General features: G+C 38.2%; 1 protein-coding gene across 4 annotated transcripts in view; it reads left to right on the top strand.

The window, feature by feature from the left end:
• Positions 1–25,311, top strand: part of CIB2 (calcium and integrin binding family member 2) — a 55,951-nt gene that overhangs the window by 19,950 nt on the left and 10,690 nt on the right. For 3 of the 4 annotated variants that reach the window (XM_041123923.1, XM_030016136.2, XM_030016135.2), the window contains exon 3: positions 15,356–15,467. In XM_041123923.1, coding sequence (XP_040979857.1) covers positions 15,378–15,467 — 90 coding nt within the window. In that variant the 5' untranslated portion in view covers positions 15,356–15,377. Of the gene's footprint in view, positions 1–9,727; positions 9,823–15,355; positions 15,468–25,311 lie in introns of those variants that run through there. The other variant, XM_030016137.2, reaches the window with a different exon arrangement.

Raw genomic sequence — 25,311 nt, forward strand, 5'->3', positions numbered from 1 at the left:
TAACAGAATTTATTATCACAATTCATTCAGAAAAGCAGCTGTGAGTCCAAAATAATAGAGACTTTGTGGTTTAGAAGCCTGAAGTGATTCGATGATATTCCTGTACCGTCATTAGTTCCAGCAGTTGGATATGGAATAAAAAATGTCCCTGCATAGCCACCCAATCTCAGATAGATGCATTATATAGCCACAAGAAAAAAAACCCTAAAGGTTTAGTGTAATTTCGTGTATAAAACAGACCTTTAGCCACCTTCTAAGTCTTTTAAAAATCAACAAATACTGTTTTGTTTCACAGGGCTACATTGATACACAAGTTCTGAAATAAATTTGTTTGGATTGGATGGATAAACTGAAAAAAATTGCTTTACATTTCTAAAGTCCCCTTGAAACTCAGAATTGTTAAAAGCTTTATAAACAGTGAACTACTTGTATTTGTACTGTGTTCCTATGAGGGAAATAATTATGAATTAAGGATTTTACATTTTACGTAAGTTAAGGTTCTCTTTGTCCCTTTGAATACGTGACCTAATCGGACAATTTGGACTCTTCCAGGGGAAGTGATTTGTAAACTGTCATACTATGTCATCTTGCTCTAAGGAGTAATTTCTTTTTCTCCTTTGGAATAATCTCTAAGGAAATATTGTAATTAGCCTGAAAGAATCCTTGATTTCCACTGCAAGAAGAAAAGTGGATTTTGGTATTTGTACACCCAAAATAAATCTAGAGAAAAATTTGTGGACAAATAGGAAGCCTAAAACATGTCTACTACAGGCCCAATTAAAAGAATATGACATAAAATGTGACCAACTTTACAGCAAGACTAACATTGGTGGGGGGCGAATGGACTCAGAACTGTAAAATGCTGATGAAAGAAAGAAAATAAGGAATCAAACATCTCCACAGAAGCTGTAATTAGGAAACTGCTGAATCTGAAAAGGCAAACTTTTTTTTTAATCTGGAAAACAATGTTTCCAAACTGTGAATTTGAACCATCATGCGCAACTGAGAAAATAGAGAAAGTGTACTTAGAAAATACACTGCAGATTTCAAAAAAAAGATATTATGAAGTAATGAAGTCAGAAAATGTCATTGTATGGTAGGCAAACAGGAATTTACAGTATTGCAAAATCTGGCTATGAAATGAAGAGTCAGCAAGTTCTGTTCTCTTTTTCTGGGTTGCAGTGGATAAAAAAATACTTGTAGAGAATGAGTTTGCAACGTGCAGCTTTGACAGATAAAAAGTGGCTGAAGTTAAGAGATGCTTCTGTACGGAATTGTCATAAAACTTTTACATGCATTTTTTGGTTTTTCTTGGCATGCGAGACAGATGAAACTTATGTTGAAGTTAGATATCAGGGCACTGAAGACAATGTTTCAGAACATTCTAAAAATCACAACAATAAATGAACTGCATTTGCAAATATTTTTTATATAACAGTATTCTGGGGTTGATTTTTGGTGTATGCCATGTCCAAAACCTGAGACTGTATTGCACACAGGACCTTTGGTAATGGTAAAAACAGGTCATAATTTATTTCAGTAAGAGCACTCCATTGTCCTGCAGGACTGTTGGCAGCATAAAGGACTATCTGAGTAGAAATGGATCTTTATTTCCTCTTTGATTTAGGCAGATTGCACAGTACTACAAATTCCACAGTGCTGAACGGAACGCCACATGTATGTCTTTCAAAACTGTGTCATTTGAAACTACATTTGCAGACAGATGATTTGTAATCTTCTTTCCTTGCATGGGAAGTGTGACGTAGAGGAGGTCACTGTAATTCATAGGCCTTGGTGGTAAAGGAAGCAGCATTGAATTGTGGAAAAGATTCTCCTGCTATTCAAGAGCAAGCGGATGCTTTTCTATCCAAGAAAGTTTGATGTTGGGACTATGGGTGGGATAGGGACCAGGGAATTGGAAGCTCCCGTTTACTTTCTTACTCTGTCACTAGTGTATGTAAGCAGCTGAGCACCTCTGACAAATTGCCACTGTAGTTTGACTGTGTTGCCTACACTTAATATTTTTGTGCCTTTTAAGGATGAGGATAATATTTCTTTTGTCTTGTCTGTTTAGATTGCAAGCTCTGCCTGGTAAGGATAATTTGAACTATTTTTACATGCAGCATGCTAAAAGTGATCTTGGTTGTAACTTTCACATTTTACGGTAGTGAAAAAGCTGCTCTTAATTTTTTTTTTTTTTTTTTTTTTTTTTTGAGGCTTATGGTGTCTCTGAGAGGTGTTGTTGTCACCTGGTAGACCTGGTCATTTAAATAGAACAATTAAACAACAGTGAAGTGTTGAATGTGGCACATAGTATTTAAGTTAAAACAACCCCGATAGACTTTCAGTAAGTGCTGTTTCCTCTAAAAAGCTTAGAAATATACTTAAAGAATTTTGTCTTGGTTTGCTTTTCTCTCTTCAGTAACGTAAAAGGGCACAAGTGATGCCAGTGATAATGCCCACAATTGTTGTAATTTATTGTGAAATAGAAGTGTAGCTTCTTCCAATAAGAAACATGTAATGGACCTCAGCCTGAGTACTGTGAAAGCCTAATAATACATTTTGTATTTCATAACTGAAGTTGTAAGGAAACAAACAATTTCCTGAGAAGAGAACAAAGCATACGCTTAGACTCAATTATATTATTTATGTTAGGCTAAAGAAAACTTTTCTGCTTATGGGCTATGTGTGGGAGATAAGGGAGCCATTGCCTGCAGGAGTTTGTACCTTAGCTGTATCAAAACCAGCAAAACCAAAATACTTACAAGAAACAGTGCAATCTTAGAATATGATTGTGAAAAATAGATATTCTTGGGGTAAGGGATTAGGTTAATGGATGGTGAAAAATAGATGCTCTGTTCGAAAAGTACAAAGCTGAATATTAATGTTTGATTGTAAAATGCTTAGAAGAATAAAATCAGGGGAGTAGTTCTGTAAAGGCCTAAAGTCATGGGAGAAGGGATATTTACTTGGAATCATTGTATTTCCTCTTCTGCCTTATCCTCACAGTGTGATGTTTCTGCTTATTGGGAACCTCTATACATAGTTAGTGTATGACATGGCAGATATTAATACAATCAATAGCCTTTATTTACTCTATGTAAACTGTTGAATACAAATTACTGTCTAAGGAATAGAGTAGAATTAAGAGGTACTTCTGCACGTCTGAGGTGTGAAGTTTTACTGAGTGGGAATAAAATGGGTTATGACCCCCTTGTTAATTAGCACTTACTTATTTAGCATGCCCCTACCTCAGTTAAGAGGGAGGTACGTACTGTTGTGTGTTTCTTTATGCACTGCAGAATTCTCTCAGATGTGATATGAAGGAAGTACAGGCCCAGTTCTATTTAGGCTGAACTGAATTTCTTGTGCAGCTGCGAAATTCAGTGAGAGAATCCAGCAAGGAGTAACCTTCAAAAAAAAAAAAAAAAAAAAAAAAAAAGTTAATAGCTTTTTGGCTGAAGTCACCCACCCTGGCTGGCTCACCATCCATTTGTATGAGTGTTAGTGAGGACACAAGGGAAGGGGCACAGTTGTGTAGGTGGGCATGAAGGGATATGAATATGGTAGCTCCAATTTAGATTGATTTGAACTGATGTAAACCTGCATGAGATTGCAATTAGGTGAAATGGGCTAAGTGTTTTTATCTGTCCCTACAAGAAAAGTAGCCCATCAAAAAGCCCAAACAACCACAAATCTATTTTCTGCTGGTTTAATGAGCTGAATCAGCTCTCTGAGGAATCAGATGAGTGCTAAAGCTGGCACAAGAGCCGGAGCGAGCAAATGCAACTGAAAATGAGGAAAGGAGACGAGAGCAAGACTTAGCATTTTAGTACCAGTAAGGTGTTAGGTGGGCTTAGTCTAACTTTAGCGTGTAAGGCTTTGGTACCAGTGTCAACTTAAGTCAACATGAATGGAGGCTGGGGTCAAAGGGGTTAAGGACACATTCTCTTGATTGATAATCTGAGTGTGGATAATTTGCAAATTATCAGGAAAGAGTAGAATTTATGAATTTAAGGTGAAGAAGAAAGGAACACAGAATAATGAAAATGGATCTAGGAAAAAAAAAAGTTAGACTGCAGCAGAGGCAAGCATGCCTGATGAAAGAGAAAAATAGAAAACATAAATCATTATCAGTGTTTGGTAGCTATTTATCACCAGAAAACCTAAATATGCTCTTAAGTCTTTATTAAAGATGGTTAATTTTGATAAGTGCTTAACACAACTAAGAGGATTCACTCATGGGCCCAGGGCAAGAACGTGTTCAAGAATGCTGGGTAATGTAGACGTATTTATGTTATCAGTGACTCAAAACATTATCTAAAATACTTACAGGACAGCTGACAAATTTTGAGAGTTGTTAATGATTTCGTTGGTAGGTATGTGTTAGGGCTTTGAAAACATGCCCCATTTTCTTAAGGACAATGTGGAAATTAGACCAGTGTGTGTAACTCCAGGACACAACTTTGGTGTATGGAAAGATGCCAGAACGCACTGGTAGACAATCAGTTCATAAGTGCCTAGAACATAATACGTGCTTAGAGGCAGCAACTGTGGGTTTGTTAAAAGCAAATCTCTTCCTCTGGCTGCTCTTGTGGATAAGAGAGAAGAAACAGAGGCAACATATCTTTATTTTGGCAAAGTCTTTTATATATTCCTCTGTGTGTTAGTCCTTTTCTACCTGTATAAGTGCGCTAACCTGTTGGCTAAGGTACTATTGAACATTACTTAGAAAATTTGTAAGAATGGTAAGAAACATTGAGGTGAAGAGGGTTGCAGACACTATGAAGATCAAGATTAGCTTTTTCAACAGTGCTCAATATATTAGCGAAATTATTAGATCCAAAATGAGCAACAGGAGATTCACAGTCAAGTACTAAGAACTGAGAAAAATTTGCAAGTGCAGAATGCAATGTAACAAAAAAAAAAATGGGGTAGGGGGTTAGTTGATCTAAGCAAAGTGAGCATAATTTTAACAAACAAACAAAACCCACAGCCCCCCCAGTGCTCTTGCAAAAAAAGGGAAGTGTAGTTACAGGATGCATTAACCTCAGCGTTTTATATAAAATGGGAGAATTCCATTCCAGTCAGCATTGTTGGCACCTCAGTAGGAATAGACTGTTCAGTTTTGGGCATCACCATTCAAAAAAGATTTGTTGTACTGGAAAACGTCCAGTAAAGAGAAACAAGAATAGGAGGAAAAATGACATACGAAGAAAGGTTGGAAAAACACTTTATTCATAGCAATGAATCTGTTTATATAACATGCTTCACTTGTGATTGTAAATGGGAACAAATGGTTGAGTTGTCTCTTATAAGACAGCATTTCTCTTACTCTGTTTTGTAAATCTGATTTTCTAGCAGACAAGCTTTTACTCCAGTAATAATGCTTATCTGCTAGCCAGCCCATCTGTTTCCATTTCTCCCTGTAGACTAGTACAATTTGGCAAATACCCAAGCATTCAAACACAGGTGTTCTTGGATGTCTGTCCTAGCCAAAAAGCACAAAATCTGTAAATTAAAGTTGTGTAGCTTGAGACTGATTTAACCTAGCTAGACAACTGCTGGGGGAATATGGCACTAAATTACCAAGCTGGGCACCATCTGGACAGTCAACAAACCTTTGAACCTTTTAGTAATTCTGTTGCATTCTCTGCTCTGCCTGTTTCTTGGCATGTTTTTGATGGGTGAAAGGTGAGGTGCTGAGGAGCCCTTCTAGCTAGTCCAGCTGTATGCTGTATTTTAAATCTAAAACCTGCCTGAGAGTAAAGCTGGGGAGATAGCAGTGTTTACCTCCGAGCATCTGGAAAGCCTTCCTTATAAGGGAGCAAATACAGCAAACTTTTTGAGATGCATCTCCCTGTGGAGCCAGTTGCTATGCAAATGGTGGGAGTGGTTAGAACACAGCTCCTGTTTTTCTAACAAATCTTATCTTTCAAAAAGTTTGGGGTTCATATGTAGAAAGGGGAAATTCCCATATTGTCAACTTTGGGAAAAAAAACGTGTCTGCCAAGAGAATAAAGTTTGGGGGAACTCTATACTCTTGGGAATCTTCCTGAATTCTGTGCAAGAAACTACATACAAGAAGAACATATATCCTGAAGCTGCTATTGATCTTCTTGTTAATTATATTTCCATTCTTGTTGTTAATAATGTTTTTATATACTCTGTGAATGAAGGAAAAAAAAAAAAAAAGGCTTTGAGACAGTTCCTGCATCTCCTGTACCATAAAGCTTTCCTTTATTATATTTTAGTCAGGTTGCACCAGTTTTACTAGGCTCAGGTGAGGACAAAGTCATTCTCAGTGTTGATCTGTATGGAATCTGGAGTACTGGTGTACTCTGTCCAGTTCTGGGCTCCCCAGTACAGGATAGATACGAAGCTACTGGATAGTCTGGCAAAGGGCCACTAAGATGGTTAAGGGACTGGAGAATCTCTTATATGAGGAAAGGCTGAGAGAGCTGGCGTCTGGAGGGTGCAGAGAAGATGGAGCCCCGTGACAGGACAAGGGGCAATGGGTACAAACTGAAACACAGGAGGTTCTGTCTGAACATAAGGAAGCACTTTTTTTGTTGTTTGTTTGTTTTTTGTTTTTTTTTCCTTTTTTCTCCTCTGTGAGGGTGACAGAGCAGTGCAACAGGCTGCCCAGAGAGGTTGTGGAGTCTCCATCCTTGGAGATATTCAAAAGCCATCTGGACATGGTCCTGGAGAAGGTGCTGTAGATGCCCCTGCTTGGCAGGGAGTTGGACCAGATGATCTCTGGAGGTCCCTTGCAACCTTAAATCATTCTGTGATTCTTTGAATCACCAGCAGAAAAGAGGCCTGTGAGCAGGCTTTTCAGTGGTGCTTCAAGGAAGGAAAGATACTATAAACTGCTTTTATCTATATTTACTATGCATCATGTAGTTCTGTGAACAGCAGAGTTACATGTATTGAAAGGCAGAGCTTTCCTAAGTATGACTAGATCTTTTAGAATAAATTTATTATAAATTATCTGTCAAAAACATTTCTCATGCAGAATTTCTTTTTAATTTTACTACAGATAGTTTAGGAGGATACGTAGTTAGTATTGTCTTGAATTAATTTGTACTACTTCATTTTGCGTTGCAGAGATGGAAGAACGCTTGACATGTTAACTAAAAGCTGGCAGAAGGCTCATCTATCCACCTTTTCCTCTTACGCTGCGTTTTTTTAAATCTGATTACTGTGTCCATTTACTGTATTTTATTGATATAATGAAATATAACTTCAACTGGAAAGCATAGAAGGAACAAGGCATATCAGTAACAGAAATGTAACAAAATTCCTTCACCTTTCAGCTCTTCTTTCTTGTGTTTCTCACTATTCTTTGTTCTTTATTATTCTTTGTTCTGTATCCTTTTGTCAAAGTGTGGCAATTTAGTGAGTTGTGGTTCCAGTGTCTATCTGACATCCCTGGCTGGTGCCTTCAGGTGTGGCACCAAGTTTCTTACTGTTTTGGTTTCAGCTTCATATGGTAGACCCCTTTCTCTAATAGACTGTTCTAAACTCTTGCGATCATTGGAGGCAATAATTCGCTGAGGAATTGCTGCAGCACAGAGACTTAGGCTTTAGTTACCACGTGCAACATTTAACTGCTGTTGCAAAAGCAGTTTGTGAATGTATGACATAAATGTGAGACCCTGAAAGTACTTACCAGTTGCAGGCAGCCCTGAAGGCCCCTCCTTCCTCAGTTTCTCAGCCCCAGATTAAAGAACCTCCTTCTCTTTCAGCTGTGGCAACTTTTTCTCTGTGTGTGGTAGACTTACAGATACAGGCCTGTCTGGACTTGCTCCCCAGCTCTGTGATCACACATTTGCCCATCTGCTATAATAGCACTATAGGACAAAAGAGTATGTGAATCTCAACAATTTGCATTGATAGGGGGCTCAGCCTCTGTAGCATCAGTTGTAAATCAGTTCCTATCAGTGTCTTTGCATCAGCACGATGCAAAAGAATGTCTGTCTTGAATGCTGTTGCTTCTTTGCTTCCAGCCATCTGTGTCTCCAGGGGCTCAGAAGGACTGATTGCTCAGATCAGTCTGTTTCCAGGGCTCTGGAGGGACTTGTCAGTGCTCCTGCTGGTCTCTGGAGTGGTGACTTCTCTGCATATTACAAGAAGTCCTTCTACAGCTGTTCTGTTCAACTCTGACAACTGGACAAGACCCTGTAGCTTTGATTGTGGTGAATAACTGAAAGTGCAACTGAACAGCAACAGAGCGGTTCTCTGGACCTGCTGCTGACATAGTTTATTCCATTTTGTACAGTCAGTCTCTGGTCAGGTCATGTCACAACCCTTAGGAACTCCTTGAGGGACTGTCCATCAGCACTCACTGCTTTGCTTCGTTGTTCCAGTTAAGCCATTTTGCTATTCATTTTCTGTGAATATGCAGAGTAATCTAGTATTTACTCTTTGGGATGGTCTTGATTGTAATGTTAAAGTCTTTGAATGCATTCCTGTTATTTAGGAATAAATAGGATATATATTGCTGAATAAAAATGTTTTCCCTTTACAACATAAATCAAGTGATTGGTACTGTGAAGGCAGGACCAGAGTTGGTGAGATGTTTGGTAGGTTCTAAAGGCCACTTTAAAGCCTCTACTTATTTCTAATCAATGAGCCATTACAAGCTTTTATCTTTTGTTTTCAGCACTCCTTTAGTGCAGAGTTCTTATTACAAAGGCAGCCCAGCCAGCTGTAATGTGTTGTCACTACATTTAATGGTGGTGATTTATGTGTATCAAGCCAAGGAAGAGCTGCTCTCTGTTTTAACACACCCACTGGTGACCTTGGGTACAACCTGACTTTCTCTCAAAGCTCAACAGCAAATTAAAACATGCGCTCCAGTGTGTAAGGTTGGAAATCTCTTTTTTCAGGTCTACACAGGTATAGCTGGAGGTTCTGAGTTTGGAGACATCCCAGTCAAGCAGTATGCAGCCACAAAGTGTCACTCTTCCTGACTCCAGGATGCTACACCCTAGAGAAATGGGGACAGACTCTGACCCACCTTTTTTGCCATGTGAAGTACTCACAAGTGGTAGAATGAAAGTTAGCATAAACAAAAAGTAGGCTGTGGAGGCAATGCTGTACTGTGGGGCTTTTTTCTGAACACAGGTTTTCTGGTTTTTCACTGGCTGATGGGCAGCTGAGTTGATTTTAAAACTCCTGTTGCCTACAGGGGTCTTGTTCTGCGTTACTTAATTGATTAATTCAATAGAAAAAGTACCCTCATTTAGTTGCGCAGGCAGTACTGCTGTTGCAACTGCATCAGTTACCTCAAGGAGCTGACTGAAAACTTTTCTATTTTCAAACATGTCAGTTCCCTGAACCTCACTGCATTTTCTTAAGTGTTGGTGCTTGTGCAAGGCAGGTGAGTGGGTGGGTGGGCTTGAAATTTCTGCGAGGGCAGATCAGCAGTTTGCTTTTAGACTGGATTAAAGTGATACTGAATCACAGCCTTAATCCTTGGATATAGTACATTAAGCTTAAATGTATAGCAAAATCTGGGGGGACAGGGCATCATTGGTAAATTAAATTTGTCATTAAACTTGTCACTAGATTCCCTCCCACCCTCATCTGTGGGAGGGAAGACACTAGTAAACACTGCCAGCTTTTCCTCTCCTTGTTCCATGCAGAGTAAATAAGGGATCCTGGCAACAGAGAGAGTACATCCAGGAATGGGAAAATGCTTCTGCATGCATCCAGAAGAATTTTTTGAAGCAAATATCACTGCAGGATCTGTAGTCACTACTGCAAAGACAGTGGGGCTGGTTGTAGATCCTGGGCTTCTCGATATACATAATGGTGCGTATTTGGTAATGGCAGCCTTTCCAAATCTATGTGTTCAGACAGCACTGCAAAACCTTACGTTGCGCTCCTGACAAGACATAAATGTTTCTGTGACTAGGGCGGATACCTAAAGCAGCTTTAGGTTGTTTTCAGATATGCTTCTTGTTGAGGGGCATGCTGAGTAAAAGGCCAAAACGCCTTTCCTCTCTAGGTCACAACTGCTACTGATGTGTTCAAGTCACCTGAAGTGCCTTCTGCTTCTATAAACAGGAGAAATACTAGAGCCTTTACCACAGAGGTTTGTTTTCTATTTACAGTTAGTAATTAATGTTAATTGAGAGATGTGTCAGAACAGTGCCAATTGGTGCAGCGTTTGGGAGATGATTATTGAGTCTGACTCACAGTACTTGGTCCAAGTATGGCAGTGGTATGACAAATTGATGCAGTGATGTATTGCATAAAGGCAGGAGGGTTATCGGTGTAAATAACCCTTACGTCTACTGATCTTTATGTTGTGTTATAGAATAATTCATCAGAAATGCATTCAGTTTCCTTACCAAAAAGTACTCACCCAGCGTAATGTAGGTTACTCAAGTAAACAGAAGTGTTGCTGAAACTTGTGCAAAAGGAACTGTGTTTCACTGTGATACGTGGCTTTCTCAGAATCCTGTAAGAGGCTGAGGCAGCTTTGTTATTTTCTCAACCCGTTTTCTACAAAATCAGGTCATTTGAGAGACTGGCAATACAGTTTGGCATAAAACAGTGCATAGTGTCCCTGAAGAACTTTCCAGAATAAAGAACTTACAGTGGGAAAAGGTGTTACTATTTTGTTGTTGTTGTTGTTCAGTTGGTTGGGTTTGTTTGTTCTATTATAAAGGATAATGGAGCTTATGCAACATACTGTATGTTGGTTTTGGAAAATAAGCTAGAGAACTCTTATGGCCTTTTTCACTGTGATATTAACTAATCATGCCATGTAATAAGGCTATCACAAATAGAGTTGCAGGATCCTTGCAGATAAAAGCGTGTGAAAGACTATTTTATGGCTGTAGTTTAGTTTGCAGGAGTTGGATCACAGCCACTTCCTACAGACTCATTTGGCTGCTTTAGTGTGAAATCCACTCAGGTGGAAAGCTCTTATACCTACAGATCTTCGAGAGATTTGGTGAATTAGTGGAAGAGTTAGTGGGAAGAGAACAGGATATCAGAGCTGCCCTCAAATAATGCTGTTACTTACTTGCATATTTCTGCGTCCATCATCTGCCTTCCTGCTAATTCTAGCAGAGTCCTGCTGAGCCTGTGGCAGGGTGCTGGAAGGCTCTCTAGTTACTAGTGCCTGGCAACTCCTTTCTGCTCACCTTCAGAGATAAAAGAAAGACTTAACTTTAAATGGATGGACTGGGAACATATTAACAGATTTCTGTAAAAATAAATACTGTCTGAATTGTGGATGTTTCTGAATAAAACACAGGTGTAGAAACTGCATGTATTAACATGTATAGGTAGGGACATATGTATGTTACAGTAAAGATGTTTGGCAGGGGGAGTTGTTTTCTTGCTTTGGTTTTTTTTCCCTGCCTCCTGTCCATGGGCATGCATTTCCCTTTCTGATTCTAAAAATTGAGTTCTGTCAGCAGGTGTGTTGTTCAACTCAATGCTTGTGGCTGTAACTCCTTGCAGAAAGGAAACAGGACTTAGTTCCATTATAATCTGTGGCAGCAAACTAAAGGAATGTGGTTTTACTTTGTGTCCTTTGGCAATGTTTTTAGGTAAAACCTAATCCCTTCTAAAGGATGTATTGAATATTTTCTTAGAGATGCTTTCTGAAAGTAGTGTATTTACATTGTATGGATGTGTAAATGTGCTACGGTAGTATCATTTTTCTTGAAGGAATTGCAAAAACTATGTCTGAAGTAGTAGGAAAAGCACAATAAGAGAGAATGCCACGGTGCCATCAGGTGGACACATCGTAGCTGCCTTGTCCACAGTAAAATAGGAGTGCTTTTGTTGGCCTTATACTAGAAGACACAAAATAGTTGATATCTATGGGACAAGAAAGGCAGTTCTAAGATCTAATACAAAACCTAACTGCTCTGTTGAGTGCCTTGCAATTAACACCACAATACCTTCCAGTTGAAAAATCAGATCCTTCTTTCAGCTACTAGAGAGTTTGGATTAACTTCAGTATAAATAGGTTCTTTTAATTTCTGTGGACAAGACGGTGAATTCTGTCGGCAAGAAATGATGAGTTTGCTTTGCACTGATACTGCATATTATAAAGAGACTAAGCCTTGTCCTGAGAAAAGGAATGTCAATAAACAGCTGGTTAGAGCTGTGTCTGTGTCCTCTCTTTGATCTCTCTCCCTCTAAGCCTCCATCATTGAAATAAGACTGTTGCTTCCCAGCAAATGGCATCTGGGACACAGCACTGCAACCTGTCGTGTGCCTTACAAGGGTATTTCTTGTGTTAGAATAATATTGCTTGCTCTGTAGATACTGTTTGACAATTTCTTACTTAATTTGGTGAGCATCATAAGAACCTTTAGTATTTTTATAAAAATAGTACTGAGTACCAGATCACCGAGAGTCACAGTGGTGACAATGAAGTGCTTCTGTATGTACCTGTAATGAGTACTTTTTATTTGTCATCTTAGTATTCAGTCTCTATTGTAGCACTGTGTTACTTCCAGTACTATAGTAACTTCAAATTCACACTGTTGTGGCTGTTTCTTTTATTACTATTAACAGGTGATATTCTTGTGATACGCTTGTATTTCAGTAACAGATACTTTCCCACATTTTTAGACTTGTCACATGTTTGTTCCCAGTAGAAATTGACCCAGCTTTTTTTTTTTTTTTACAAACGAGGTTTGTTAAGAGTTCTGTATTAAAAACTAAGAGAAATTCCATACCTTGCATTTTAGATTAATATAACAAGTGTAGTAAACTATGAAACACAGATCACTTTATTCCAATCCCTTCTGTGTCTTCTGAAAGACCTTATGGAGAACTCCTTTAGGATGCCCAACTCAGTGTCTGTATTCGTAATCATGTTGGAGGAGACAGAGCAAAGACAGAAAAGTCTAATACTAGAGAAAGTAGAGAAGAAACTCTTGGCAGTTAAAATAGATAGGCATTGCCAGCTAGTGTGTTTTGAGATGTTGCCCACGATGGTCAAGCCGTTCCAATGATGAATGCTTTGTTCTCATGAAGACTAGAACACTATTTCAGTATTCTAGCTTTAAAAAATCCTTAGATGGATATTTGATTTGAAAGGTTTGCTTTCCTTTAAGTGCTTTTAAGCTGGTTTTTTCTGTTGTATTTAGGGGCATCTTTGCAGCTGCTGTTTACAACAGAGAAATCAGCTGCTGGAGTGGGAAATGGCTATTGCATCTTGAATTACACAGTATTTATGAAATGTCAGGGTGAGCTGTGGTAAGCAGCTGAAATATGCTTAGGTCAGTGGATATTTAATTTCCTGTATGGCACAATATATCGCTGGACAGTGTAAAGAAGTTAGTTTCCTAAGGTCCAGACAAAACATGTTTCTATGTTCCATTTCATGTGTTCTTTTTGACATATCATAATCATGACCAAAGACATGCTGAGAAAAGAGATGCGGTAGATTATTTTCTCATAGTTTTTGAAATTAATTACCCACATTAATCTGAAATAGCTCCATTGCTTGTGGGGCTGACTGAGGGGTTGCTGAAGCTAAAGCTGGAAAGATAAAGGGGTTTGTGAGGCATTACTTCCTGTATTACTGGTTTGTTTATGTTCTGCTGTTTAAAACATGTTAATCTCTATTTGTAATTGTTAGTATAATCTGGTAAGCAAGCAGTAATTTTTTTGTTAAAATGAAAATAAGCCACAAAATAATAAGTATAGCTTTTAAATATATATATATAAAAGTAGTACATGTGACCTAATGAGAGACCAGAATACTTTGTGTTAGTACATAAGACATGGCAAAACAACCACTTTGTGCCCTAAGCAGTTCATGTATTAGGTATAAGACAAAATTTTCACATATGATAAAAATTACATTTTATTGTATGTGACATTTTCTAAGTTTTCTGTGAACAGCAACTACCTAATCTTCCTTCTGCTTCTATTTACATATATGGTATTTCATAGAGAACTGGCAGGTCATACATTCATGCTAAGTATGTTGATTTCTGACTCATCTTTGAGCACTGGGATACAGGTGTTCCCTCTCCAACCTTTTTGTGCTGTTATTTGACAGAGTCTTGGATTCTAGATACTTGTCCTCTAGAATGAGATATCACTAGAATCAGAATTAATCTCTCCAATGTATTAATTGCTTCTAGACAGGTAATGTTTTACTTACCAGGGAATTTCTCTCTGTAGTTTGTTTGAGAGCTCAAAATTTGAGATCCATTGGTGAGTTTGAATTGGGTACCCATTTTACTTGAAATGTTCCTATTCCTAGTTTGAGTGAGCATCCCAGTGAGAATAAATGTGCTAAGATAGTTTTAAAATTTAAATCCCGCTTAATTCGATGTTTTCTTTACACATAGCTGTTTTCTCTTGGCTTTGGGGCTGTGCTTTTGCACACATTTGCTAGAATATTTGGAGACAGCAAATAAAGGGTGGGATTAACACTTGTTAAATTAATTCAATTAACAGTTGGAAGTAACACTGTAGAAACATTTGTGCAGTCTTTGCCCAGGTTGTGTGTGAGACTGAGATAGTTTTTATAATTTACTGGTATTTAGCTTCTAAACCTTTAGAAACATTGATGTGTTTCATGGCCTTCGACTCCTCCTTTCCCAGCTCCCTTACAAAACTATAACATAATACTGTTAGTGTGATAAGCAAGCTTTAGAGAGTGAAACTAGTTTTATGAATGTTTGACTTGAATCTTCCTGGAAAAACACTTGTTTATTGCCTTTACAATAGACTAGTTTGATGAATAAGCTGTGCCAAGAATGAAACAAAAGTATGTGAAATGGAATGAAGTGGAAATTGTCTGTGTGTTGGTGTCAGCCAGTGCTAGAATTGTAAGGCTAAATGTGCTATGTTAGTGAGGCACAGATAGGAAAAGGGCTTTTTTTAATTCAGAAGTAAGGTCTCCCAAGGATACTGTTGTCTGTAGCATCATAGTTGCATATTGTTTGGCTTTTAAATTCTTTGAGCTGTTAAACAACTTTTTCTTGTCTAGTGCAGATCTACCAGTAATCTGCACTGAGATGTGATCCCTGGATTATACTCACAGTGTTAGTACATTTGTCCAGCCCTACTTCTTCTGTGCGTGTACCTATACAGTACTTAAATGTTATATACAGGTAGTGTGAAACACTACTTAGTTATGCATTTCAAGTTATGTGGGGGTTTTAGTAGCAGTTATGCTGGATACTGCATCAAAGCCCTCTTTTTTTCAAAAAGATGGGAATTTGGTGGGCTCAGACTTGTGCACTGAAAAAAATAATTAGAGCTGCAAGACAAATTTGTGTCTGATTACTGTATGAATGGAATTGGTTATTTAAAATTGGTTATTGGCTGTTTTTTTTCTGCTTGTTTACAGGTTGCATGGCCGATACCATGAAATGGCACCAAACGTTGTGCCCATGGACTATACAAAGGACCCAGATGTTAAACTACCTATGCAGCTTATAATAAACATGCCTGAGCTAAAGGTATCACTTCTGACTGCTTACAAACTGTATCTTTTTAAGTTATGTTGCTCATCTGCCAGAGGTTTTGCCAAGTGAGTTTGATATCCTGAAGCAACGTGGCATGCTGAGGTCTTCCCTTTCCTGTTACTGTTCAAGGGCAAAACCAGCCCTGGAAACTGGAAAATATTTAGGTGGATGTCTTTCTGCAGAGATAGTTAGGATAGATGTTAAAGGACATGAGTAGGAAATAAAATTAAATTTAGGAATCTCTCCACTTTGTATATATCGATCCCTTAGAAGCCAGTGGGATCTCTGTGTGAAGAGATGGAATAGCTGGTTAGAAATTAGAAGTTCTTATCTCAGTGTGTTGATTGGAAATTTGTCAGAGGTGTGCAGAACATTGCTGATCAAAAGTAAAGATTTTCCCGTTTTTTTTTCTCAGCTGCAAGAGCACAATAAATACTGTTTTTCTTAATTATCAGGAGTTTTCATTTTTCGTGGAGTCATTACATGATAGGAAGTGGAGAGACAGTCCATGTAACTACATATGGGAGAAGCAGTAAACATAAAGCAATCACTGTAAAAAAAATTGAGATAGTATTTGTCTTTATTATTTTATCAGTTCAACAATTGAATATGGTTTTAACAGGACAAATACAGATTTTTAGCATTTATTTTTTAAACAGTTCATTGAATTATGTTGTCTTTGGTCTCATGGTCTATTTTCTTTTTCATGCATGCAAATTAGTTGACATCTTTACATTACTATCATGTAGAGACAGCTATTTGTTCACTGTGATAGTTGCATGAAGTGTTATTAAGATTTTTGAGAGCAATGCCATAAAAACCTTGTAATTGATGGCCTTCCACTTCATTTTAATGATTTAGAAATTCTTCCTTAATGTTGTAAGATATCGAATATTTGGGAAAAAAAGTACAAGCATAAGCAGTGCTTTAGAAATTCAGTTTGGGAGGAGGTTAAGTCAACATAAAGTGAAAGACATTTGAATTGGATTTCAAGTTGAAGGTCACAGAACTCCTTGTTCCTTTAGTACCACACTTACTGCATGTTTCGTTCTGAGACAATACAATTTATTGAACAAGAAGCACATTTCACTCTAAAGAATGTTTGTTAAAGTGTTTGACCAGCATTTCATATAAATGGAAACATTAGAGATTAAACACATATGACCATTTAATTCAATAGAAGGCCTTTTAAAAATTTTCATCCTTCAGTTATGACTCTGGTTTACCAGATACCTATGTACAGCTTAGAAATTTTGGTTTCTGAAGAAACTGAGAAATAATTTAGGATTCTTTTTCACAGTGAGCATGGGATTCTTCAGCAAAATCCTAGTAGCTGTTTATACTCTTTCTAATGATGAGTTGCCTGTAATAAAGTAGATGAAGATGATGTAGCTAGCTTTAATTCCAAAATTACACATAAAAAATAAAGACATTATGAATTTTAAAATTTTGTAAATAAAAAAATGCAAGGAAAACTTTAGACATCTTTAATTCTATCGTAAAAGCCATAAATGCCACTGTCATCAACATAGCACATCTACATTCAGTTATTAAATATATTAATAGTTAAGGATTTCGGTAGGGCTTTTTTGCTAATGACCTTCCTTAACAATATTACATAGTGTAGGAATAAAATTAGTACATACATTCCTCACTGTTGTTTAAATAGTTACAGAATTGCAATGTGTGATGTGCTATGAGTTGTTCCTAGAACTTAACAAAATGGTTCTTTCGTCATCTGAGTGAAAGCTATTAAGCCTTTTAAATCCTAAAGCGGCATAACCCAACCCTAATTAGAATCCAGCTCCAGGTTAGTTTTGTATCAGCTGTGTGCATATTACAAGTATGTGTCCTTGGCTGCCACGGGTATAACTGTAACTCCCTCCTCTGTAGCTTGCAAAGTTGACCTTCCTAGCTCACCTCAAATAAAATGAATGACATTTAATAAATCATGCAGGTACCGTAGTTTAAAAAAAATTCTTCTCATCTTTGCCCATTATATTACAGTGTGAAGTAGAAACAGGATATAAAAGTAGTGTAGTTCAAGGTTTGTTTATATATGAACTTTTAGTATCGCCAGCATTCAAGAAAACATTGTTTTTCAACAATATTATGTGTTTAAATGTATTGAAATGTCTATGAAAGAGCTTAAATTATGTGTCTGTATACTTAATAATGAAAAAAGTGCATTTAGAGAGGTATTCGTGGAACTTTAAAATAGGGGGTATAAAGGTCTTGCTGAAAAGTTCTTTTCAGTTCATTCAATTGCATAAAATATTATATGTTAACCATTCAGATATCTTATAAACCTTTCACATAAGTTTTGTATAGCACAAATTAGGCAACAGGCAAAATTAATAAGACTTTGTAAAAATGCCCTGTATTGAGTCCAATTAGGAAATAGCAACAAAGGTTTCAAACGTGATTATCCAAAATTAGATTTAAGACATAACTACAGGCCTGTCAGCCTGACCTGGGTACCAGGGAAGATTATGGGATGGTTTGTCTTGAGACCCCTCATATGGCAAGTCCAGGATAAGAAGGTGATCAGGCCCTGTCAGCATGGGTCCATGAAAGGCAGGCCCTGCTTGACCAACCTGATCTCCTTCTATGACCAGGGGACCCGCCTAGTGCATGAGGGAAAGGCTGTGGATGTTGTCTACCTAGACTTCAGTAAGGCCTTTGACACTGTCTCTCATGGCATACTCCTTGAGAAGCTGGCGGCTCATGACTTAGACAAGCGCACTCTTCGCTGGGTGAAAAACTGGCCGGATGGACGAGCCCAGAGGGTTGTGGTGAATGGGGTGAAATCCAGTTGGCGGCTGGTCACAAGTGGTGTTCCCCAGGGCTCGGTGTTGGGGCCAGTTCTGTTTAATATCTTTATCAGTGATCTGGACGAGGGGATTGAGTACACCCTCAGCAAGTTTGCAGATGACACCAAGCTGGGAGGCAGGGTTGATCTGCCTGAGGGTAGGAAGGCTCTACAGAGGGATGTGGACAGGCTGGATCGATGGGCCGAGGCCAACTGTGTGAGGTTCAACAAGGCCAAGTGCCGGGTCCTGCACTTGGGTCACAACAACCCCATGCAGCGCTACGGGCTTGGGGAGGAGCGGCTGGAAAGCTGCCCGGCAGAAAAGGACCTGGGGGTGCTGGTTGACGGCCGGCTGAATATGAGCCAGCGGTGTGCCCAGGTGGCCAAGAAGGCCAACGGCATCCTGGCCTGTATCAGAAATAGTGTGGCCAGCAGGAGCAGGGAGGTGATTGTTCCCCTGTACTCGGCACTGGTGAGGCCGCACCTCGAGTGCTGTGTTCAGTCCTGTGTTCAGTTCAGAGTACTTACCACTCTCTACAGCTACCTGAAGGGGGGTTGTAGTGAGGTGGGTGCTGGTCTCTTCTGTCAGGTGGCTGGAGATAGGACGAGAGGAAATGGCCTCAAGTTGCGGCAAGGGAGATTTAGGTTAGATATTACGAAAAAATTTTTTACTGAGAGGGTTGTCAGACATTGGAATAGGCTGCCCAGAGAAGCGGTTGAGTCACCATCCCTGGAGGTATTCAAAAAGCGAGTAGATGGGGTACTTCAGGACATGGTTTAGTGGGCACGGATGATGGTTGGACTCGATGATTTTGAAGGTCTTTTCCAACCTAAATGATTCTATGATTCTATGATCAAAATCAGTAGCCTGTGAGAAGTTGCTAGCACAAGCAGACCTAATTAGGCCCTAAGGCTGTATTCTGAAGTATAATGTTAAATTACTCAGTGGAGCTAGAAGTTGGGAATTGGGATGGTTGCTCTAAGTCTTCTTTGTCCTACCTACGAGATCATGGGATCAGGTGAATGATACCAACAGGTGAATACAGAACAATTATGCGCTACTTTTCACAAGGACAAGGAAGTATTGTGTGAAATTACAGACAGACAGCTGACATAACGTGTAACTATATTGAGGAACTCATTGCCACAAGACATTTTGGCAAAGACAGCATTAGTCTTCAAAAATTATTTAAGAGCTTTTATAGAGCAGAATTCCACAGATCGCTCTTAAGTTTTATGATCTGGATGTAATATCTAACTCCAAAAGTCCCTGAAATGCTCATTGCGTTAATCTCAGAATATACAATAGTAAGGATCACTGTGTGTATCTCTTTTTTTTGAATTCTTGCCTTATCTGCAACTCGTTCCACTTAGAGTTAGGCTGGTGGGCTGGATGGACTGATAATGATGACAGTTCCCGTATTATAGAGGGTTTTTTTTCCCCTTAGAAGCAATCCCTAGATCTGTTGGATTTATTCTTAATGCCCCAGTGAGATTTGTCTGAGATGATTTAATCAAAGGACCTGCTTCTAGCAGTTACATGGAACCAGACATTTGAAGCTTAGCAGCTGGTACAAAAGGAAGAAGATTCTTCACCTTGAAATACGAATATTTGCGTGACTTCCTGAAGTGCTGTCATGTTGGATGGACATCTGTATATAAAAATGCAAATCAGTGTTGTATGGAATACAATACAACAAAAATTGTTTTATATTCACATAGGTAAGACCTTTAGTAAACTAATCAGTTTTTTTAGTAGCTGGCAGGATGAAATAGCATGGGCTTCACAAAGTCTAAATGCATGGGAGTATCTTGAAGTATTCTGATTGTTTTCAGCCATCTGTTATTTTTGCTTATGCATAAATATTGAATTCTTATCTCTGCGATAAAATGTATCATTCTCAAGGGTTTTTGATTCATTCATCCATTACTGCAAGTATTTTTATATCTCTCTAACATGTCTGCAACTCATTTATCACTGTAGCATCTTAGGTGCTTGTACTAGCACTTCTGGTATGGACAATCAGTATTCCTTAAGTTTTACGTTATTATCTTTAGGATCTTGATAGTGCCATGTGTCATTCTCTGGCTCAGTTATATGACTCTGAAGAGTTTAACTGCCAGATCCTGATAGTTGCTTTGTGAAAAATTAAGGCTAAGTTCAGAAAAGAAAGCAAGAAACGGTAATTGCAGACATTCTTTTTGGCTTCAGTGATACAGGACTGAGCACTTAAGGAACAGCTCATTCTATGAAAACTTTAGAAATGGGAGACTACTATATTTACAAGACAGCCTGGTACTTAAGCTGAGATATAAACCAGAAATTTTATACTGGACCGTGATTAGATTTTGAGTTACAGGAGCACATCTCGCTTCCTTAGCAATCTTAGGTGGTAACGATAATAGACTTCCTAATATACTTCCGAAAGTAAAGCAGATCATAATCTATCTTCTTGTACCATATCAAGTCTGTGAGGCTTTCTGACCCTGCTTTAGAAGATGTCTCCAGGGTAATGGAACTTGATTTTATGAAAATAGCAGGACAAAATTGTGTCAAATTTTATAATAATTCTCTCCCAAGTCTCATAAGGCTGTGGAAGAACCTTAGAAATATTGCTGTCAAACCACTCATTTTATTTCAGGAACTCTAGCAGTTCATAGAGAAAGTGCATTCAATAGCTAGTGAGCTTGTTTCCAGTAAAATATTAGTTAGAGGAGAGTAGATCTTCCTCCATAACTCTTTCAAAACATTGACGCTAAAAGATATTAAAAAGCTACCTAGGATCTCACATATAAATCGGGGTCAATCTTGGTCATGGAGCATTTGCAATTACCTGTGCAGGTGGGGGGCAGGGGGGAGAGTCTTTCCCCTAGAGTTCATTTTCCAAGCAATCTAGGTAGTAACTCCAGCTCATACACCAAGAAAAAAAAATCTTTAATTTTTGCAACTTGAGCAGACTGCTAAATAAATCGTTATGGTGTTTTCTTTCTTCAGTAAATTTTCATCCAAGGTGAAGACGAAGCCAACATTTAAATCTTAAAATAGAAATAAATGAACTAAATGTCTATTGAATTCTAATAAAATTAGTGATAATTTCAATGCACCTGGCTTTTTTCATATACGCATTACATTTCTAGTTACTGGCAATGTTGAGCTCAATACCACTGTAGATTCTGACAAATGGAGAGAATCAATAATGCACTTTTCTAAATTAGATTCTGCTACTATAAAGAAAGATCTTTACCTCACGCATTAATGTTTTGAGCCAGGTTTTTTGTGTTTCAAAGAAAAAAAAATGCTGATAGTGAATAATTCACTGTTATTTAAAGTGAGTGACCAACTCAGGATTCTTAAAAGTTGACAGTCAGGACAAGAAATAAATTAAGAAGGGGCAGATACTTAAATTGATTAGGTCTACCATTACACTGAAGTTAACAGCTGGTTTACTTCATCTGTTTCACTGCAGTCTCTGTTCTCTGATTTTGACAATCTTGGTTACACACAGGCAGCAGTCTAATAAATTAACTTTAGGGCATGTGGGCACCTGTGAGATTGCAGCAATTATTATTGCAAAATCACAGCAATGATATGGGCTGTTCAATATGAGACCATGTAGAAAGCCAAAGTGATCTTATTTCAAAATAAAACTGATTTCACTCATGTTAGCCCTGTCCCTTCCACAGAGCTACATGTGGGAATGTAACCGGATGACAGAGACCACGTATGATCTGTAGAAGTGGGTGGGTGGCCATCTTCTTTGTGACACATGCATCCCTAATTGTCAGACCCTTCGAATTGGCGTGTGGCCTGTCTCTGGTCATTGTAGTGTAGAGCAATCCTTCTGTCAGGAGTTGGTCATAACGGGACTTCCTGGAGGGGAACCATTTTAGTTTCATTCGCTTTACAGTCTGTTGCTTTCTTTTTTTGGCTCACGCAGTAACTTCATTGATCCTCACAGGCCTTGTCGTTAGCTGCGGCAGTGAGTAAGGTAGTTCATAAATCCACACAGCACTGAAACAATGACCAGCAGACGCAGGAATCGGTCAAGGGAAAGAAAGGACGCACAGGGAACAGGGGGTCGATCACACATTTCAAAACCAATGTTAGCACCCTATTTTGGCAAGTTTAAACATAAATCCATGCACGTTGCTTCAAAATAAAATGAAAACACTTCCTACAATTTTAATAGGATGGAATTTTAGAAGTCATTTCAGTGAGTCCTCAGTTTCAAAGCTTTCCGTGTAACGGGCCATGAGAGATGCAGGTTGATATTCTTCCCAAGGCCCGACTCATCCCAACTTCCTTGTCTCCACATCCTGTTAGTTGTTTCTAGTTAAGATGGGATGTTTTACCCCTTTCAGACCACTCTTGTTTCTCTGAAGCCCCTTTTTAACTGTGTCTCAACTGTATGTCCTCCAAGTGTAAGAAGCGAGAGCCATTTTCTCTCCCTTGAACTCCAAATCTGTACCTGCTTCATGGCCTTTACCAGTATTGTCTGCAGTTTCCTGCTATAGTTAGTGAATCATTTTTTGTTAAAATGCCTTATATTCCCATTATGTACTATTATGTTCTGTAATATTTAAACAATTCTATATGCAGCCAGAATCTTTTGTTATTTGGCTGTTGTGACCATAGTGCAGCCTTCAGTAAAGATGTAAGCTCATTGCTGATCTGTCTTAACGTTTCTGCTTACTGACAGAATGAGGTGGTCATTTTTTTTAAGATGTAAATGTATCAATTTAGCTGTATCTTAGCCTTGGTTTGTGCAGGGTTTGCTTAATTGCTACCCTGTAGGCACTGCAGAGAAGTTTGACGACATGAATATAATGATCTAAACATGAAAAAAAAAAATTACTGATTTGAGGAAGAAGAAAAGGAAAAAAAAAAATCCAACAAACAAATGTGCTTTTATCTGCTCCAGGGACAATTTGCTTTTGCACTTGCTATGCTTCCTTTCCAAAGCACTAGCCTCTCCTGTGGAGGTCTGGTAATGAACAATCTAGCCATTTTTATATTGCTGTTTGTTTGATAAGAGTTCATTTCTATTTTTTTAGGAATAACTCCTGAAATTTGAGAAGGGTTTGCTTCTGATCAGTTCTGAACAAGTCCTGATTAAAGTATCCAAAGGGATTCTGGCTTTCAGTAGTCTGCAGACTGCTTTTTGCATTTAAATATTTTCCCTAATGTCAGTGGGGACTTATGTTCAAACAAAAAAGAGAAAATGATTATCGTGTTTCTGTGGATATAAAACTGAGAAACATTTTGTTATGACTGTCCAGCATCTCCAGCTTAGTTATCTTGACATATCTTACAACTTTACTTGCAACTTCTTATTTCCAAAATGCAGTCAGCTTGTGAAAATAAGACACAGTGCTTTAAATTAATTCATCAAGCTGCAAAAATGAATAGGGCAAAAGGACAACGCAGTGGTTTCCTAGAGCCTGTGATGGAAACTAGAGGACAGGGGAAAATAACAAGTGACTTAGTAAGATTTAGCTGCAGTCTCAGGAATAAACCCTGTAATAGTTTCTTAGAAAACTAATGGTTGTGTTTTATTGTACGGTGTTCTAGGTCTGTATGTTGGAACAGATGCCGCATGACGTTCAAAAATGTATAGAAACACAATTATCTGAGTAGAAAAAGTGATTGTTAAAAAGATGGATGGCACGATTAGGAGGATTATCTCAAGCCACTACAGCAGCATCAATCTGCAAAACAGCAGAGTTTTAGCTGTAATAATTATTTATTGTTTATGTCTCCCCTCTCATTTTTATTGTGAGAGGACAGAAAAAGCTTTTTAACAAGACAAGTGTGAGTTTCTAGTTTTAAAAGGATTCTTTTTTAAACAATTAGTGCTTAAGGGAAAACAGTCTAGGAAGGAACAGTATCATTTTCCCCTTTACTCCCTTCCCCCATGGCTTTTGCTTTAAATATGATGGAACCCTAATCTGTGCTCTTTAGAGTAGAGGTAATGAAATTACAGAAAGGATGTGAAAAGTATCTGTGAAGGTAAGCTAATACTTTCCATTGTGTAAGCTACAGATATACTGCCTGAAGACACATAATATGAGAAAGTTAAAGGAAAGAAATCAATATGAGGAAAGATTTTATTTTTCATTTAGGTTTTAGAGATCCATTTGGCAAAGAGTTACTTAAAAAGTATGCTTAGGTCCATTTAATTCATTGTTAATTCATCTGTATTTTCGAGATCTCCAACATGCCAAATAGATAATTCATCTTATGGAACTGCAATATGCTTATTAAGTCAGAGAGATTATGCCTAGCATTTCTAATGCAGAAAGTCCTGGGTTTGATATTCCCTGCTGATAGGGATATTTGCATCTGTGTGCCCCTTGTTTGTTATCCAATGCTGCCTCTAAGATGTCAGTTTACAACTGTTACTATGATACTTACTTCTGATGAGGTTTGTTCCAAAGAAAGCAATATAATAATCTAGAAATAAAAAAGACAATTTTTCTAACATGTTTTCTTGTCCACTCTGATATTTAGCATTCTGTAGTATTAAACATTTAACAGATACACCGATTTTTTATGTGCTTTTAGGAAGAAAGTGGGCCTTTTTCAGCCCAAATGAATCTTACTTTGGCTTATTAATGAACTGACAATTTGAAACAATAGAATTAATTTTTTTCCAGAGTGTCTGTACATATATTCATATCACAGACAGGCATATTTCCAAGCACTCAAGTTAGATACTTTAGCCTTAGCAGTACCCACAGATGCACATCTGCTATACCTCCTCTACACATCATGCACATGATGCGAGTGATCATTATGTATCCCTTTACAATGACTTTCAGCCATCTGGCTAGTTCTGGGGTATTGTTTTTCATTCTGAGATTCTTGAGAGATGTGACCCTGCTGCTTTTTTGAGGCTGTTGTCTTTTTATTTTCAGGAATCCCTCTTTCTCTCTCTATTGAGTTTCTTTTTTATTTTTATTTGGCCTGCTTTTGTCTTCATCTGAACAGTGAGCTCAGCCTTACATGTTCAGCTCAGAGCACAG

Source organism: Aquila chrysaetos, chromosome 5, assembly GCF_900496995.4.
Source record: "Aquila chrysaetos chrysaetos chromosome 5, bAquChr1.4, whole genome shotgun sequence".
NCBI classification, from domain to species: domain Eukaryota; kingdom Metazoa; phylum Chordata; class Aves; order Accipitriformes; family Accipitridae; genus Aquila; species Aquila chrysaetos.